This window comes from Carassius gibelio, chromosome B14, assembly GCF_023724105.1.
Source record: "Carassius gibelio isolate Cgi1373 ecotype wild population from Czech Republic chromosome B14, carGib1.2-hapl.c, whole genome shotgun sequence".
NCBI lineage: Eukaryota > Metazoa > Chordata > Actinopteri > Cypriniformes > Cyprinidae > Carassius > Carassius gibelio.
In genome coordinates, this window is record NC_068409.1 from 19,198,266 (window position 1) to 19,218,140 (window position 19,875).

General features: G+C 36.8%; 1 protein-coding gene across 3 annotated transcripts; it reads right to left on the minus strand.

Moving 5' to 3' along the window:
- Positions 1-717: 717 nt before the first annotated feature.
- Positions 718-17,606, minus strand: LOC127971582 (mothers against decapentaplegic homolog 5). 3 transcript variants are annotated; one of them, XM_052574691.1, is made up of 7 exons: positions 17,499-17,606; positions 10,723-11,475; positions 9,069-9,326; positions 6,337-6,450; positions 5,113-5,334; positions 1,523-1,779; positions 718-1,438 (listed from the first exon to the last, which is right to left on the minus strand). In XM_052574691.1, exons 2-7 carry the CDS (start codon positions 11,123-11,125, stop codon positions 1,295-1,297), a joined length of 1,398 nt encoding a protein of 465 aa, XP_052430651.1. In that variant the 5' UTR covers positions 11,126-11,475; positions 17,499-17,606; the 3' UTR covers positions 718-1,294. The 3 variants fall into 3 exon arrangements, with proteins under 3 accessions (XP_052430651.1, XP_052430652.1, XP_052430653.1); XM_052574692.1 differs by lacking the exon at positions 17,499-17,606 and adding an exon at positions 17,167-17,369; XM_052574693.1 differs by lacking the exon at positions 17,499-17,606 and adding an exon at positions 12,679-12,833.
- Between the last annotated feature and the right edge of the window lie 2,269 nt (positions 17,607-19,875).

A 19,875-nucleotide genomic window follows, 5' to 3' on the forward strand; every position in this document is an offset into this window, starting at 1 on the left:
TCGAAACAGATAGATGGAGGGATGATAGACAGACAGATAGAAACAAATAGATGGATGATAGATAAACAGACAGATAGATAGATAGATGAATCTTGGTTGATAGTATTTGTACGTCTTTATAAAAATGAAAAACCAACTATTTCAGATGTGTGAATAAAAAGTGATCATACAATGAAACCTGAAACAAGAAATGTTTAACTACAGGTCACTGTTTGTCAGATATTAGTGTGAGAGTGCAGTATTAAGGGCAATCATGCTCAGGTTATATAATTGATTTTTTTTTTTTTTTGTTACTTTTTTGATTGAAAAGTAAATACCTTAATACAACGTGCAGTCCATCCAGACGTCATTGCATTTTTAATGGTTATTATTATGGATAAACTGTCTGGTATCAGCCCTCAAATTCACAGAAACTTGCACTAAAAAATAGTCCATGTCTTGACCAGCAGAGGGAACCAGATAACAGACATCAAAGACCAGTTTAGTCTCCATGAGCACTGATTCCACTTCAAGAATCTGTTTGTATAAAACAAGTACAATCATGCAACATAAATGAAAGCTACTTCACTATGCACTTTTGTGTTTTCTATGTTGGAGAAAACCGAGACACATGCAAGGACATATTGTGCTAGCCAACAGCTGTGGATTTAAAAGTTAAAAGTCTCTGTCCATAAGGCTCACACATTTTGTTTGTCATCATAAAACAAATGAGCACAATTTTTCAGATAAAAGAACTTTATTTAAAAGCAGTAATTTTGATTTGCCTTAAGGCAACAGATGCTATAAAAAGGAAACATTTGTAATGAGTCAGTTAACAGTAAACATATAAAGGAAAATATGCCTTGTGAATAACAGGGATTAGACAGCATAGAAATTTAAAAGATTCTCATAGAACTAGAAAATTGCCATTATCAACTGGTGTAAAGTGAAGTAGAGATGCATGAAAGCATGTCAGTTTCATCTACTAGATTACCTACAGTTAGAGAAAGTAATTCATACAAGCATCATTTTAAAACAATTGTATGCAAAAAAACAAATAAACAAACAAACAAAGGCAATTGCTAAAGCAGTAGTTAGTCCATTTTGTGTCACTGCCTAGAATTTTCCTCGGCTAGATGTGCTTGTAGCCCAAGTTCATTCTTCTGGTTCTGACTGCCGCAGGATCCGGTCGCCCTTCTGCAGGTAGTGTAAACAGTTCACCCCTTAAGATCTCCTTTTCTTTCAAAAGTGAAGATAAAAAAATTATAATAATAAAAAAAAATTTAAGATCCTCCCAGCCCAGCAGGGCCCATCATTATGAGACCGAAGAGATGGGGTTCAGAGGAGAACCCATTTGTGTAAGGACTTTATCCAGCCATTGGAGGGGACCGTGAAGATGCACTTCTATCCAGCAAGGGGTGCTCGTAACATCTTGTCTGTGATACTCCGCGCCCCAACCCTAAAAAAAAAAAAAAAATTAAATTATTGTAAGAGGTTGGTAAATAACCATCTGTAAACTGCTCATCAGTGGTGATACTCGTACCTTTACAAAGCTCATGCGGATGGTGCACATCTTGGTGAGCTCGTAGACGGCCTCGAATCCGTGGTTGACCGACTGAGCGAGCAGCTGAGCAAATTCTTGGTTGTTGAAGATCTTGAGGCTGCAGCCGCTGGGGATTTTACAGACGGTTGTGGGGTGGAAGCCATGATGGTAGTTACAGTTTCGACTCTGGACAAAAATGCTGGTGTCACTCAGACACTCTGCATACACTTCTCCTCCAACGTAATACAGGTGGACACCTGAGGAAGAAGAGATCGTCGTAAATATGCTTCAGAAATATTCTATTATAGAGTAAAATGCTAAATAATTAACATTTGGCTTCATAAAAATTCTGTGCAAGATTAGAAAAAGATGGTCTTCCTGTGATTTATTTCAATAGTGAATCATAATACAGTCCAACAGTGATCCACCATTGTAAACAAACATGTTCACTTTGAGAAAATGTGTGACCCTGGAGCACAAAAGCAGTCTTAAGTCTCTGGGATATATTTTTAGCAATAGCTTAAAAACCATTGTATAGGTAAAAAATGATAAGATTTTTCTTTTATGCCAAAAATCATTAGGATGTTAAGATCATGTTCCATGAAGATATTTAGTAAATTCCCTACTGTAAATGTATCAAAACTAAATTTTTGATTAGTAACAAGCCTTCATAAGAATTCATCTGGACAACTTTAAGGGTGATTTTCTCAGTATTTGTATTTTAAATTGTTGTACATCGGCCAAATATCGTCTGATCATAACAAACCATACATCAATGGAAAGCTTATTTATTCAGCTTGCAGATGATATATAAATATAAATTGTGAAAAATGAAAACTTAATACTGGTTTTGTGGTCCAGGGTCACATTTAACTTTTTAGGTGTGGAGATGATTCATTGCTAATCATTGTAATATTAACACAATTGTCTCTATTACTAAACCAGATCATGCAATGAATCATGAATCATCTAAAAACTGATGGGAAAAAGTGCCTTGCTTTTAAAAGCCCATGCACACAGAGGACAAAAACTATAATTTTTATTATAAAATGTAATGATAAATCGATTGTATGACAATAGGGAAGTCTACATCACATCTATAACCAGAGGAACAATATCTTTCAAATCACTTTCAAAACTATTTTTATCCATCTGAAAGCTAAAAACAATCCGAATCCACCCAAATTTAAAGGGGGGGGTGAAATGCTATTTCATGCATACTGAGTTTTTTACACTGTTAAAGAGTTGGATTCCCATGCTAAACATGGACAAAGTTACAAAAATTAAGTTGTACGTTTGAAGGAGTATTTTTGTTCCCAAAATACTCCTTCCGGTTTGTCACAAGTTTCGGAAAGTTTTTTCGAGTATGGCTCTGTGTGACGTTAGATTGAGCGGAATTTCCTTATATGGGTCCTGAGGGCACTTCTCCTGGAAGAGCGCGCGCTCCTGTATAGCGAGGCTGAGCAGCACAGACATTTCACTGATCAGAGCGATTCACTGATCAGAGCGAGAGCATCGCGAAAAGTCACAAAAGAAGTGTGATTTTGGTTGCCAGGGCAAGACAACCCTGCACAGATTACCAAAAAAAGCAAGTGTTTTTGTTTGTTCCCTGCATTTCGAAGATGCTTGTTCACAAGGCCCAGTTTGACGACGGATTTGCGTATCGTTTATTTCTTAAGGATGATGCAATCCCAAGGAAAAAGGGTCACGATCGTGTGTTGGAACCGCAGGCAGTGAGTAAAACTGCTTCAAATTTCTCTGCCTCCTTGTTAGTGCGTCCGCCTCCCATGCCAGAGACCCGGGTTCGAGCCCCGCTCGGAGCGAGTCGTTGCTTCTGTTGCTTTCGTTCAGTTTCAGCCTCGGGATCTGATTCTGGATCATAAATAAACGGCTGAATCTGACTGTAAGCCATGGTTTGTTTTGGATCATGGGTTTTCCCTCACGGTAATGTCACAGCTTCCACATGCTCTCAACGCAAAAGCCTATTCGTGCTCGTGATTCTTTAGCTCCGCCCACACGTCACGCCTCCAGCCGGTCGTGTTTTTCCGGGAAAAATCGGTACAGACTATCTTTCTCTTATGAATATAATAAAACTAAAGACTTTTTGGAGTTATGAAGGATGCAGTACTACTCTATATGTACTCAAGATTAACAGGATATTGAGTGAAAACGAGCATTTCACCCCCCCTTTAAAGATCACAAGCATTTAAATTGGCAAAAACTATTTTATAAAAATATATTTTTTTTATAACAGCATATATTACACCATTAGACCATTATTTTCAGATGGTGTGCATGCCATATAGTTATCAGTACAGTTATCTTTTTTTTGGTGTGAACGGGCCCTAAACAGGGTTAAGGTTGACATTATTGGTCTTCTTACTGACAAACCTTTGCCACTGGGTTATTTTAGTATTATTTATACACTATTATACTTTTTAATAATATTCTGAATAACTTATTTTTATATATTTAGTTATTTTTTACTTACATTTTAGTTTACTTTTTTGTATTTTTATTAATGAATTTTGTAAAAATATTTTTAAATGTTTGCATTTTTTTCAAGTTTAGATAAGTTGAGTTAGTAACTCTAGAATTTCAACCTCAGTTACTTGACAAGGCAACATTTCTAATGTTTGTTTAGTTTTTCCACCTAATGTTTAACGTAATAGTTGTCTATATATATATAAAAAAAAAAAAAAAAAAGTCAAAACCTTTAGTTAAAGGGTTAGTTCACAGAAAACTCAATTATGTCATTAATGACTCACCCTCATGTCGTTCCAAACCCGTGAGACATCCATTATTCAGGACACAGTTTAGAAAGGTAAGAAAAACATCATCAAAGTAGTCCATGTGACATCAGAGGGTCAGTTAGAATATTTTGAAGGATCGAAAATACATTTTGGTCCAAAAATATCAAAAACTACGACTTACAGCATTTTCTTCTCTTCCGTGTTTGAACTCAGAGGGAGTGTCAGCCACATTAAAAAAGTTAACAGCTTAAGTCATTTTTGGATTAATGTGTATTGGAGACGCGAACCGTTTAAAACGATTCAGTTCGATTTGGTGAATTGGTTCAAAAAGATCCAGTTACATCGAATGATTCGTTCGCGAACCGGATATCACAAACTGCTTTGTTTTGAACTCTCTCTCTCTCTCAACAGACACGAAAGAGAAGACAATGCTGAAAGTCGTAGTTTTTGATATTTTTGGACCAAAATGTATTTTCGATGCTTCAAAATATTCTAACTGATCCTCTGATGTCACATGGACTACTCTGATGATGTTTTTCTTACCTTTCTGGACATGGACAGTATACTGTACACACAGTTTCAATGGAGGGACTGAGAGCTCTCGGACTAAATCTAAATAAACTGTGTCCCAAATATAAACGGAGGTCTCACGGGTTTGGAACGACATGAGGGTGAGTTATTAATGACCTAATTATGATTTTTCGATGAACTAACCCTTGAATGATTAGATCACTGCTTTGCAGAAGGTTAAAGTCACCTCCCACTGAGTTTCCAGGACTGAGTGACAAAGCACAGTTGTGTGTACAAGATCTTCGTGCATAATAACCGCATGCATACCTTTGCCAATGTGGCGACGAGTGTTTTCAATAGTGGAGTTGCGATTGACGTTGGAGAGCAGGCCCAGGCAGAAGCGGTTCTTGTTGTTGGATGGGTCAGTGAATCCATCAACTAGCACGCTGGTGGAGGAAGCGTGGTAAGCCTCTCCCACACGATTATTCAACTCATAGTACACAATAGAGCACCAGTGACTGGGCTCCTCATACTCCACTGGCTGCACATCTGAAAGAGGAAAATAAAACAAGACCTTGAGCCCAAGCCATCTATTGTTTCTACTTGCTCAGATGCTTCACCACATCAGCTAGATAAACCTTATGGAGAGATTAGAGGGGGATACCGGGCCAAAAGGATTTAAAGATCACAACAGGCAATGTGTTAGAAATTCAGACACTGTTTTTAACTACAGAGGGTGTTACTGTGACTTTGCCTTAAAAAAAAAATTGCAAGAGCTTTCTCAGTGTTGTGACCTCTAATCGAACTGTCTGGCTTGACCCAATTGCCATGCACAGGTTTTATTTCGGTCTGCTGCAAAACAAACTTGTGTTTTCAAAGTACCAGGTTACTACAATGAAAACTTCTGATGAAAAACTAGTCATTTCAATTGATTTGTACAAAGAGTGAACTGTTGTTGGTCATTTTATTACACTGATTTTTAGTCCTGGGTTTACAAAATTTGATTTCTTGACTTAAATGGGTTCTCATTTTGATGAACCAATATCAATTCTTAAATCTTAAGATCGATATTTTAGTCAGTGCTGTTTTCTGTTAACAATTTGTAGCATGCCTGTCGTGCACCGGTTGCAATGAGCTTTGCATTGTTTTACTTTTATATCAAGCTTTAATTTAATTTGTGAATTTAAATCACAAAATTCAAAACACACTTTAATATGCTGTGATAAATCACTCCACAGATAAATGTGTGTTAATTACTATATTTAAAAATAAAAAAAAATCGCAAGATTTTGGACTGTTGTGAATTTTAACCTCTTATATTTCATTCCCTGTTTAAATGGGTGGCTTTATGGCTGTAGTCAAGTCTGTTTCTGCAAGGCCATTGTCAATATAGGTCAATATTACTTCAATGAAACATGCCCTAAACAGACATACATGCATACTTCTGTAATGAACAAGCTACATGACAAAATACTCAGATTTGATGGAGTTTTTATGTTCTTTGTCATCACACCTGGATCACTTCTGAATAGGACGTTAATAGTTTCTTACCCCCTCTGGGCATATTCTGAGGAACCATGCTAGTGTTGCCAGTCTCCATGGACTGAGATCCGTCCTGTCCCATCTGTTCATCTGGAGGCATGTAGGCAGGAGGAGGGGTATCAGCTGGTAAAGAGACACCACAGAGAGATAGCAGTCAGACAATGAGGCCTGCTGCAAACATATGGGCTACCACTGCAATCCTCTGGAGCCTGAATTCTGATGATTCTTTACAGGAAGCTGCTTTGCATCTTATGGAAACCTTTTAGTGTCAGATTTCATGAATCCCTTACATCAAACACCCACCTCTGTACAATACAGTTATTCATGATGTGGAAACAGCTATTTAAAGCAGGCTTCTTTTCTTTTTCTTTTTTTGACAGTATAATCTGGGCTAGTTTAAATATGTGTCAGGGATGAGTATTATTTGGACACATATATTGCTTTAGTACTTTAAAGTCCCATATTTTTCGGACTATAAGTCGCATCTAAGTATAAGTCGCATCAGTCCAAAAATCGCGCCCTCTCGCGGCTGAAGACGGTAATGTTTTCACTTGGTTCATGTCAAATTCATTTTGATAAGTAAGTCGCACCTGACTAAAAGTCGCAGGACCAGCCAAACTATGAAAAAAGTGTGAATTATAGTCCGGGAAATACGGTATCTGTTTCACCACTAAAAAGCAAACAGAACAGCAAAATATATTTGAGCGCAATCTCTTCCGTTAACAGTTTATGGCTAATAACAAAATAAATAAAAATAAAATAAAAATAAAAGCACCTCTGGCTCTGGAAAAAAAAAATTGGTGAAAGACATTATCTAATGCAATAAGTATTTAAAAAAAGCTAATTAAGTTAAAATTCAATGAAGGCAAAGGAGAAGAGCATTGTCAGATTGCTTGTCTGGTGTATCAGTCATAAAAGATTAGGTTTTTTTTATTGAACAATGGAACTAAATTATGCTGTATTTCCTTTGGAATCTGAATGAATCATTATCATCACTGAAAGTCTGGGGTTGGTAAGATTTAATGTTTTTGAAAAATGATTGCAAAGGCTGCAGTTATTTGATCAAAAAGTTACATTTTGTTACAGTATTATTGTATAATATTATTACAACTTACTGTTTTTATGAATACATTAAAAATTGTAATTGATTTCTGTGATTGCAACATTTAATTTTCAGCATTTTATTTAATAATTATCGATGTTGAAAACAGTTGTGCTGCTTTATATTTTCATTTAGTAATTTAGCAGAAGCTTTTATCCAAAGGAACTTAAAAATGAGGACAATTTGTTGTGGAAACTGCAGTACATTTTTTCAGGATTGTTTGACTAAAAAGGAAATAAAAATCGATTGTAAAATTATTAACATCTTTACGGTCATTTTTGAAAATTTTTATCCATCCTTGCTGAATAAAAGTGTCAAACTTTATCATGGTAGTGTTTAAATATTAAATTGTTGATGCTGTTGGCACTGCACTAGTGATTAGCCAACACAAAAAAGCAGTTATTCTTTCACAATGTAAATGTCAAAGCTTCAAGTGCTTCCATCACTTTAATCACTGAGGCAGATCTGAAGCTGTGATGAATCAAGCAATTTCTATGAATAAAACCAGCTTTAGTTCTAACCCACAGCGCTATAAAACATTTGCTGTGCTTCTGCCTGAGTGCACCCAGCCTACAGATGCAGGCATCAGCAAATCACTCGATACAGAATAGAGGGAGCGCGGGCCGGTGCCAAGTGATGGGCACCCAGCAGCAGGACTGAAGTCACCAGGCTTTAGTGTGCTGCTTAGCTGGCATTTCCATTGTTTACAGACAGCAATTGCCACTGCACAACTCACCGTCATATCACAGGTTTATCATTCAGCGTCACACATCCGTTTGCAATCGCAGCAGCAAAGAAAATCAACACATCAGTTTGCCACTGGCAAAAACATCCCAAAAGATCTATCAATATTATGAGTGGTAGAGCTGCACGATTCTGGATAAATTGAGAATCACGATTTTTGTGTGTCTCAAATAGAGATCAAGATACTGCCAAGATTCTCCCAAGATACTGAATTAAACAAAATAATGTATAACAAAATGTTATTGCTTAGGGTTTAATAAATGTTAATGAGTTAAATGATTTAATGTATATGCATTTACAATATAATATTTAATAAAACAATTTTTGATATTAAAATAAAAATAAAAAAAATTATTAAGTTGTTTGAATGAATGATTCAATGACTCACTCATAAATACTTAACTTGTTTCATTACTGGATGAATCAGTGTTTTTAAACGAACCTCTCGAATGAATGACTCAATGACAAATACATATTCAAAAGCCACTTTTTGCCACCTCGTATCGAAACAATGTAACCAACACAAATGTTAAAGCGCCAATTACTTTCAAAAGGGCATTTGCTCAATTTTGAATGCTATCATAGACAACAAAGTTTATATCTGTACTATAAATTTTCATCCCAGTATTTCTGTGATAATATGAATGCAAGACAAAAATAATACTGTTTAGTTGGAAAAGATTATTTGTGAAGCTGTTTCTTATCTAAACATGCTCTCTCTGTGTGAGCAGCAAAGCAAACACAGATTTGAATTTTCCGATATAATTTTTCCAAAGGTTTAATAGACACGGGTGAATCGTCATTTTTTAAAAATGGGATGGCATGGGTGTTTGAATCGAGGTTGTGATCTTTTAAGGATTAATCGTGCAGCTCTAACGGGAGGTGTTGTGTGTACCTGGCAGCTGGAAGGGGCTGGATGGCCCAGAGCTTGCAGGAGAGTTGGGGTAGGTGCCGCTGCTGGCGGGAGACGGAGGGTAAGGCGAGTTTGGAGAGATGGGGAAGGAGCTTCCTCCGCTGTGCTGCTGGAAGGACTCTGGGAAGGTGGCGTTGAGAGGCATGTGAGGCTCATTGTGACTCAGGTTGCGAAACTGCACCAGCAGACTGTGCTGAGGATTGAACTCGCTGTGTCGTGGCACCAACACCGGAGGAAGCACTGAGAAAAGATAACAGGATTTTAAACATGATTCTGGTTTTTATATTCATGGCAGAAAAAAAATAGAATCCTGCATCCTTAACATCTTTGTGGTGATTGGCCGACTCTGGCTCCAAGGTAATATGGCTAAGGCACTACAGATCAGTTTTCCGGCTTCAACAGAAATGTGTTTTCTCTCCTGAGAGACATGTGATATCTGCCCTTGAAAATCTAAATACAATGCACATCTCAATCGAAGCAGAGGGCAACAGAGGTTACGGAGACCAGAAGGCCTCTGGGGGGAAGGTATATCTGACAAGTCAACACGGTCTATACTGCTGGATATACAGAGGAAATTATAGGCAACATAACCTCACAGGGGACACGTGTTTACCAATCCACTGTTATTTTGTCTGTTTTTGTTTGCTGGCCATCAACAACAGCTTATCGGAAGAACACTACGCGGGCAGAGAAATGAAATCAGCTGATTAGGATTTAATGATGTGTGATTGATCAAATGAGTTTTAACATGATTCAACAAAAAAGATTAAACTGCTAAGACTGGTGATATACTGGTTGAAAAAAAAAAACACTACACATTTGAAAATTTGGGGATTTGGAGATTCTTTGTTGAAAAATGTATACAGTTATAGTCAAGAATAAATAAAATTTCAAGTGAAAATGATATGACATTCAGCCAAGTATGGTGACCCATACTCAGAATTCGTGCTCTGCATTTAACCCATCCAAAGTGCACACACACAGCCGTGAACACACACCTGGAGCAGTGGGTGTGTAAAATTGAATTTTAAAATATATTATTAAACATTTTAAATAGTAATAACATTTCATAATATCACTGTTTTTACTGTATTAGATCAAATAAATGCAGCTTTAGTGAACATAAGATATTAACAAAAAAATACCAACAAATTAGAAACAGTAGCGTACAAGGTGTTATTTTAGTATTACTGAAATACTGCTACTGTTTTACAATTAATTTTGTGTATTTTACATTTTATTTTAATTTTAGTAATTTTTATGCAGTTTTTATTATTATTATATATTTTTAAATATGTCTATATTATTATTTTTATTTTAGTTTGAATTATTTCAGTAATTTTAGTACATCAAATAAATAAATAATTAATAAATAAATAATAAAATGAGAAATGTTGCTTTGGCAACTAGCCAAAATAATATACAGGTTTTTAAAATTATTATTATTTTTTTATTCCTGGTCTCGTTTATTTCATTTCAAGTAACAAAAATGCTTTTATAGTTTTCACTTTAATTACCCTGTAGTGTTCTTTTATCACTTATCCATAAATGTGCCAAGAAAATTCTTAATATGAAAAACATTTGTTGTAAATAATCTGTCATGAGAAGTAAAATAAACACATCAGTATTGACTTACCAGGACTTTCAACTCGTTTGTAGTGATATGGGTTGATACACACTTCTTTCTGTTTGGAACCGAACGGATACTCGCACACCTCGAGGGGTTTGAGCTCGTGATGGGACTGCAGGTCAGGCCAGCGCCACACGCGGCAGTAGATGACGTGAGGCAGGCCCTTCCTGTGGGACACCTGCAGCCGTCCGTCCAGCGACCGTGGGATGGTCACACATTTACTGGGCTGTCCGGGACTGCTTAGGGCCTTCTCCAAGTCCTCCATGGCGCCCTTTTTCTTCTTCAGCTTCTTCACCAGGGCGTCCACAGCCTTTTCCGCCCATTTTTCCTCCTCGTCGCCCTGCTTCCAGCCCAGCAACCGCTTCACCGCCGGGCTGGTGAAGGAGAACAGACTGGACATGGAGGTCATAGTGCTGGGCTGCACCAGGAAGCAGGATCTGAAGCGCTCTCGGCCTGCAGTGTGTCAGGACGACGATTAAGTGTGTGTTTGTGTATGTGGGGGGGGGTAGGGGAGTAGACGAGATTAGCCTTGCACGGCCAAGGACAGGAAGTCGAGGCAGGACACAGCTGCTGATGCTCAGGGTTCAGGAAGGCCTGCAGTGAAGGGGGTGAAACTGGGTCACAACCACTCCGAGAATTAGTGTAAAGGGCAATTGAGAAATTAAAGCTTAAAACAACGACGAGATGACTATTAGATATTAGACTAATCCATGCCAGAAACTGGTTGCGGTCAGAGGCTGACACATCGAGAAAGGGCACCTGCAACAAAAAGAGAAACTGACATCAGTTTGGAAATAACATGCATGTATGCAATTCATAATGATGACAAAGATCACATGGACTGTATATCTCCTATAGGGCTCCACGATGTGTCGTTTAAGCATCGATATCGCGATGTACGAATCCATGAAAGTCACATCGCAGGATGTGCGATGTAGGCTGTCGTAGTTGATCCGTTATTCATTAACTGTACAGGCCAGCTGCACAGCTTAACCATCATAGAGTGAAAGTTTATCATTTGCATGTGTTTTTAAGTCCTGTCAGTTTAACAGGGTAGAGAGAGAGAGCGAGAGCCGGCCGCACGCTCACCATCTTCAAACACAGGATGATGTATGGTTTGTTAGGACAGGACAATATTTGGCAGAGATATAACTATTTGAAAAAAAAAAATAATAATCTAAATAGAGAAAATCAATTAATATAGGTTTCCTTTAAAGAACCTAAGAGGTAGCCTAATTTTAAAAGTTTAGTTTTCTATGCCTAAACTTTTTTTTTTTACTTAAAACATCATAGGCATTTTTATACAGAATACGCATACTTCATTTGTTTTGTTTTTTATACTCATCACTATAAAATAAAACAAACAACCGGAAAAATCATATAAATTCACTTCAACATTCTTAAAATTGTGGAATTCTAAAATTGTATTTAAGTTATAATTACTTTTTCTACTTATTTTAATCTTTGAACAGTCCCAGATTCTGCACATAAAAAAAAAAGTTTTGAGAACAAAACTGATATTACAGCAGATGTGGAAACCCATCAGCTATATGACAGTGCCTTGAGTATTGTTGTGGATAATGGGAAGCATGAGAGTCAAAAAGGTCGGAAAGCATTGATGTAAAATACATAACATTCCTCATGCATTCACACACACACACACACAAAAAAAAATCCATAGCCCTTATGCGTGACAAACAGTTACACTAAAGCCATTAAGCTCTTCACAGTGCTGAAAAACAGGCTAAAATTGTATTCCTACTGAGTCTTTAAGTAGTATAATTAGAATACTTACAAGTTTTGGTAACAAGTGACCAATCATTTAAACCAGTATATCAGTGAACACAATGACAATTTTAGGCATCTAAAAATTAAATAAATAAAATACATAAAAACACTGTCTCAAGAAAGTTCACAAAAATCACTACGGCCTAATCAGTTATAAAAACCACACACACTTACGCACACATCTGAGGTCTTGGAGATAACTGTTAGGATGTACCCATTTTCCATGTGTTATGGTGTACTACAACAGACTCATTGTGTTGGATCTGTAAGCAACAGCCTCCCGCTGCCCCACCCAGGGAGCTCCCAGAGCAAGACCAGCGAAGCACAGCACAGCTGCTGAACAAGTTGCAAGAGTAACCAGGACAGAAAGGATATAAGACCTCTGAGAGGCACTTCCTGTAGCCACATCCCTTCCCCTTGACCTCTTCAGCTGCCAAACATCAGCCCATTGGCTCTTCTGGAAAAATCTTACTATTCAAAGCACTTCCCACACCCAGACCACTACGGTGTTTGTCCTGTCAAACCACACCATGCTTTATGTAAAATGAGAATGATGGATCAGTAATCATTGTCAGTCAAAGGTGCAGTTAAGACGGGCAGCCAGACATCTCCACACAGTAAGTGAAGCAGGTCATCTCCTCTCACTCCACTGTCAGCACAACAGAGCTTCCCCAATATTGTTCAGACCCTGTGTGTGTACAGGCAAATATATACAACGAAAGCAGGAGCAAATCAAACCAGCCCTGACATTAATAGCACAAGCTGCAATTGACATATCATTGCCTTCCACCAGGAGTACAGATTTAATTTTGCAGTTCATCATATGAATTAAAGGTAATGTTAGGAGTTCAATATACACTGCTGTTCAAATGTTAGGAGTTGCTTAGATATTCTGTCCCCCTTTTTAGTTTCTTATGCTCACCAAGGATGCATTTTTTAAATCAAAAATACAATGAAATCAATATGAAATATTATTTTCAATTTCAAATATTAAAAAAAAAACTTCAAAAAGTAATTCATGTGACTCAAAGCTGAATTTTAAGCATCATTACTCCATCCTCCAGAAATCATTCTAATTTGCAGTTAACTACTAATGCTGAAAATAGTTGTGCTGCCTAATATTTGTGCAGAAATGAATCTTTTTTTTTAGGTTTCTTTGATTAAAGATTCAAAAGAACAGCATTTATTTGAAATCGAAGTCAGTGTAATGTGATAATTCATAATTGATCCATTTAATGCATCTTTGCTAAATAAAAGTGCAAATAATTTTTTTTTTTTAACGAGTGTAAATTTAGCTCCATTGACAACTTCGTTTGGAAAAATCTACTAGTCTTTCAAAAATAGCAGTAATATTAAACATGCATTAACAAGTTTATGGAGATATGCACTTGAACGGTAAAAAAATGCAAAAAGCATTAAAATGTATTTAGTAATTTTTCTTTTTTAAGTTTGCATTAAAAAAAAAAAAAACAGTATGTGTCAAATGTCATTAAGATTGGAGAAGTTACCCGTCACGGTCACTGCCCCAAAAACAAAAAAATCTATTTACTGTGGAAAACGTACCCGCATTGCACTGGGGACGGGTGTCAACTTCATACAGTTTGTCACTGATGAAATTCCTGTTTTTCAATACTCTATGTAAAAAGTCCTGTTCTTGGATCCTCACACATACCATGCCAAAGTTACATGACTATGATTTACAAATTATGAATGCGTCGAAACAATGTTCAGTATATTTAAAAAAAACTGAGTGAAAAGTATTTTATGTGCTACTCAACACTACCCACCAATCCTGTCAATAGAGGACAACTTGAATTGAAACTCACCATTACTTTAGACTGCTCTATTCTGATCAATCACTAACAGGGTGAATGGTAAAAAAAAAATCAAGCCAGAGATTGATTTCCTGAAATCTTCCTGTGATTATGTTCGGCACACACCAAACACCTTGCTTATCAGCAGAGAAAAGTAATCAGCTTGTAACCAGCACACTCTGCCTTGATTGCTGAGAGACCAGTGATAGCGAAGCTTTAACAATAGGAAGTACAGGACTCAGATCAGCAATATAGAAGCTCAATACACAAACACACACTTCCCTGCTCCATATCTCCATCCTGCCGCTACACTCAGATACACCATTTGCAAACTGAGAAGCACAGAAAAGCATTACTCGTATTGATTTTTCTAGGAGTCACAAAAGCCTCCCACTTAAAGCTTTTACTCTTTCTATGCTCTTATTTCATGGGGAGAACGACAATTTGCTTTAAAAGTGAAGAAGAAATGTTTGACGTGAGGCTAATATGCCCATAAAATGAAAATTGACAGTCATCTGTTTCATCCCAAATAATTAAAATAACATTAAGATGCTGACCACAACCACAACATGATTATCAGAAGATGTGCATCTTGATGCTGCTTTATAATTATGATATACATTCAAGAGCAATGCCATTTGCAAAATTACACATGAAATCAGCTTTCTAAATCATAAGGGAGTCACATTTTGACACTAATAGAGTTCCAGACCAAGGAAGAGGTGCTTTTATTCCTTGCTGGATCAATTGATTTATTACAAGGACTGTCCTGCAGCCGCAATGCCTCTAGTGGGCTTCAACCCATGCATTATCCTTAAAATCAAATTACGCATGCAATTAGGTATAATAGCCAGATTGAAAAAGCCATCTAACATTTCAGTGACATTTAAGAGCACGACAGATGTAAGACAGCCTTACAATTTTATCAGTTTGAATTTGATCAGAAAAATATGGCTTTCTTAAAAGCACCGAACAAGATCTCTTTTTCTAAATAAGGAGGAGAGCCGTCACACCCATCCAAGACAAAGATGCAGTCGTTCAGAGGGGGGCTGTTTAATTGCTTGACACCATCCAGTCTCTCCATCCCTGGAGCCTTACATCATCGACACAAATAGAGATAGATCCTCTTTATGCTGCACATAAACAATTACCACCCCATTGTTCTCCATGCCTGAAATACTACAAAGAAAAACAGGTTTCTGAAGGTATACATCTGCAACATTCATTTTAATCAACATTATTCAGGACCAGATCATAGCTCAAGATCGACAACAGATGTGAACGCTCACATGAACATCTATGTGACAGATGTTACACGTTGGCAGATATTCAGAGGCTCTCAATGGAAACGAATTCGGCGATTGCAAAAATGCAAAGAAGAAACTTCAAACAACCAGTCCATAAGCCAAATATGACTTACAGCTCCACCCATGAAAAAAATGTTTAATTGGAAAAAACATCTCATCAGTATGTTAAAAATCAAGCTCTTGAAATCAACCAAATTTTGTATGTATCATCTATTTTTACTTCCAATGTTAGATCCACTATGTGAAAAATATGATTTTTTTTCATTGAAAATCAATAGATGCGGACTCATATTTCCTGTTATGTATATTTTTGATCTGGTTTGTAATGCTTACCAATGCAGACTTTTTTTTTAAATTTCTATTCTGCTTAAAAGAAATAATTCAAATATAAGACTACTGAAAAAGAACAGAGAGTTCAGCAGTATAGACGAGACAATAATTTATGCATCACCATTAAAGAAATAAAGCAATGCTACACTTTTATAAACCAGAATCTTCTAATGTAACTAATGAAAGCCAGTAACACGGTGATGCTGCTCATTGAAGGCACACCATCTCATATAACATGTTACAAGCTGACCGTATCTAAACCTCCCCTTGGTCAAGGTCAAAAACAAGACGATGTCTTTCAAATGTGTTTCTACAAAGAGCTGTAATATTATGATACTTAGGAAAATGCCATTAAATATGCAGCATTTATCTATGTGCGCCAAGTAAAAATTGTGATTTTGAAGCTCTTTGTCTTTGTCTCAGACCACACACATCTTAATATATTTACATCTTCAAAACATCTTTCTCCAAATGTTTCAAGGATGATCACATCTCAGAACAATTTGAGAAGGACACTACAGATATTTCAAAAGACTGTACAGCAGAGATGGTTGATATCAGCTTATCACATCACATGATTACTATCAAAAAGATGCTAAAATATAAACTTTACCCATCCGATAGGGACTTAACCATAAGAAAACATCTGTGAATGTGATTTGAACGAATATTACTGAAGACAATCTCGCTGACTGTCCAAAACCAAGTGAGCTACCCATCTAGACAGCATTTTGGACATCACAGGCACGTTTAGAAAGTCCCAGCCAAGGCAGAACACCAGTTTCTAGATACTATAACGCCCCCAAAAATGCAGTCTGAGTGGGCAGCACACTACGTTAGGTTTTGAGACACAGCCAGTAAGACACGCCACGACACGCACATCTTTCCTCACAAGAATGTGAACAGACACTTTCTTTAACTATACACTAATTATTATTAAAGAAAGTCGTTGTTTATTTAATCCTCGCGGGGTTTTATGTGTAAACACGCGCGACTTCGCGTGAAATCATAAATATTTATTAGCTGAATAAACGAGGAGCGAAGCTAAGCTACGTTAGCCGCAACTTTGTGGGATTGAGTTCAAAACTGGGTCTTCGGTTTAAATTCAAGCCGCTTTTACTATAAAATGACGCGTTTTCAAAACTTTCAACGACATACTTGTGGATACATTCTTGTTACACTTGTTTTTCTGTGTTATGTGTAAAACTTACTGCTAGCCGTGTCGCTACATAGCCAGTTAGCCGTTTAGATTTGCAAGTCGCGGTTTAACGTTAATTAAACCCAAATAACCGTTACAAGCTCAATATAACGGTCTATCCATTTCAAATAGTACTTTTATAAAATAAAACTATACTTCGTTCACGTGTTTCCCTCACATCATACGCACAGAAAGGAAAGAAAGAAAAAAATACAGCAAGGAAACTTTTTCATTCACTTCTCAACACCCCCCTGCGGAAAAGCCACCATCCCTGTTGGAATAAAGTTGATAAGTGACCACTGAACCGTTTTTATCGCCTATATGTATTATCATTAGATTACATACCTTTCATGAAGTAGTGTAGCGTCTGTCGACCTTTGCTCTGTTTTACAGACACCGACATGAAGGAGTTTTTTTTCTCCCTTTTTTCCTGCCTCTCTTTCCCTCGTCTATCAGACGAGGCTGACTCCAGCTCCTTATTCGCCAGCTCCTTATTCGCCGAACTATCCATTCCACCTTAAAAATGTCTAGTGGTTGTTAATCCTTCCCTGTCAGTGCTATTGGTTGTATTTTTTTAAAGGGACAGTTGCTCAAAACTGGCTTGCTTCAGACAGCAGTTAACAATGAACGGTAAAAATATAAAGTTATGTAAAAATGTATTGTATGTTTCAATACATAATGCACGTGACTTGCGAATGCAAGTTCTTTTTTTTATTTAAACGCCATGCCTTACTCAATGTCTTTTTCAACATACCCTGTATGAATAAAACAAGATAATATTGTTTGCAGCTCTTATGTAATCTTTATTAAAATGTATCCATTACTGTAAAAGATTAAATAAACATACATTATTTAACTGTCACACAAAATCTTGTATTACTGCAATTTCTGATGTGCTGTTGAAGAAACGTGCCCTACTCAACTGTATTCTGACAAAGCATATTGGGCATGTCATTTTTTTATTTCAAAGGTTCTCAAAAAAAGGATTACCTACAGGGCAAGAGTAATTCACTCTCTAACGAAATCCTTTATTAGACCATCTTCTGATTTTTTATTATGGAAATATAACCCAGACAAAAAATGCCCTCCAAAGCATCTGTATTTGACGAAAAAGCATATTGGGCATGTCATAATTTTTTTTTTGAAAGGTTCTCAAACAAATGAGCATGTAGAGGGCAAGAGTAATTCACTCTCTAACGAAATCCTGCATTAGAACATTTTCTGATGTTTTATTATGGAAATATGACCCAGAGAAAATGCTCTCAATAGCGAATTTATGGGCCGAAAAAGCATATTAGGCATGGCATCATTTTCTTGTTTCAAAGGTTCTCAAAAAAAGGAGCATGTAGAGGGCAAGAGTAATTAACTCTCTAACGAGATCCTGCATTAGAACATTTTCTGATGTTTTATTATAGAAATATGACCCAGAGAAAATGCCCTCAAAAGCAACTTTATAGGCCGAAAAAGCATATTTGGCATGTCATCATTTTTGTGTTTCAAAGGTTCTCAAAAAAGGAGCATGTAGAGGGCAAGAGTAATTCACTCTCTAACGAGATCCTGCATTAGAACATTTTCTGATGTTTTATTATGGAAATATGACCCAGAGAAAAGGCCCTCAAAAGCAACTTCATGGGCGAAAAAGCATATTTGGCATGTCATAATTTTTTTGTTTCAAAGGTTCTCAAAAAAAAGGAGCACGTAGAGGGCAAGAGTAATTCACTCTCTAATGAGATCCTGCATTAGAACAATTTCTGATGTTTTATTATGGAAATATGACCCAGAGAAAATGCTCTCAATAGCGAATTTATGGGCCGAAAAAGCATATTAGGCATGGCATCATTTTCTTGTTTCAAAGGTTCTCAAAAAAAGGAGCATGTAGAGGGCAAGAGTAATTCACTCTCTAACGAGATCCTGCATTAGAACATTTTCTGATGTTTTATTATAGAAATATGACCCAGAGAAAATGCCCTCAAAAGCAACTTTATAGGCCGAAAAAGCATATTTGGCATGTCATCATTTTTGTGTTTCAAAGGTTCTCAAAAAAGGAGCATGTAGAGGGCAAGAGTAATTCACTCTCTAACGAGATCCTGCATTAGAACATTTTCTGATGTTTTATTATGGAAATATGACCCAGAGAAAAGGCCCTCAAAAGCAACTTCATGGGCGAAAAAGCATATTTGGCATGTCATAATTTTTTTGTTTCAAAGGTTCTCAAAAAAAAGGAGCACGTAGAGGGCAAGAGTAATTCACTCTCTAATGAGATCCTGCATTAGAACAATTTCTGATGTTTTATTACGGAAATATGAAAGCATATTGGGCATGTCATAATTTTCTTGTTTCAAAGGTTCTCAAAAAAAGGAGCACGTAGAGGGCAAGAGTAATTCACTCTCTAATGAAATCCTGCATTAGACCATCTTCAGATGTTTTATTATGGAAATATAACCCAGAGAATATGACCTCCAAGGCATCTGTATACAGTATTGTTCAAAATAATAGCAGTACAATGTGACTAACCAGAATAATCAAGGTTTTTCGTATATTTTTTTATTGCTACGTGGCAAACAAGTTACCAGTAGGTTCAGTAGATTCTCAGAAAACAAATGAGACCCAGCATTCATGATATGCACGCTCTTAAGGCTGTGCAATTGGGCAATTAGTTGAATTAGTTGAAAGGGGTGTGTTCAAAAAAATAGCAGTGTGGCATTCAATCACTGAGGTCATC

Excerpts from the sequence above, each read along its gene's own strand:
- LOC127971582 (XM_052574691.1), bottom strand. The coding sequence starts at position 11,125 with ATGACCTCCATGTCCAGTCTGTTCTCCTTCACCAGCCCGGCGGTGAAG. Across the intron at positions 6,451-9,068 it reads CAGCCCCTTCCAGCTGCCAG|CTGATACCCCTCCTCCTGCC; the intron begins GTACACACAACA and ends TCTCTTTACCAG. Across the intron at positions 5,335-6,336 it reads TCAGAATATGCCCAGAGGGG|ATGTGCAGCCAGTGGAGTAT; the intron begins GTAAGAAACTAT and ends TTCCTCTTTCAG.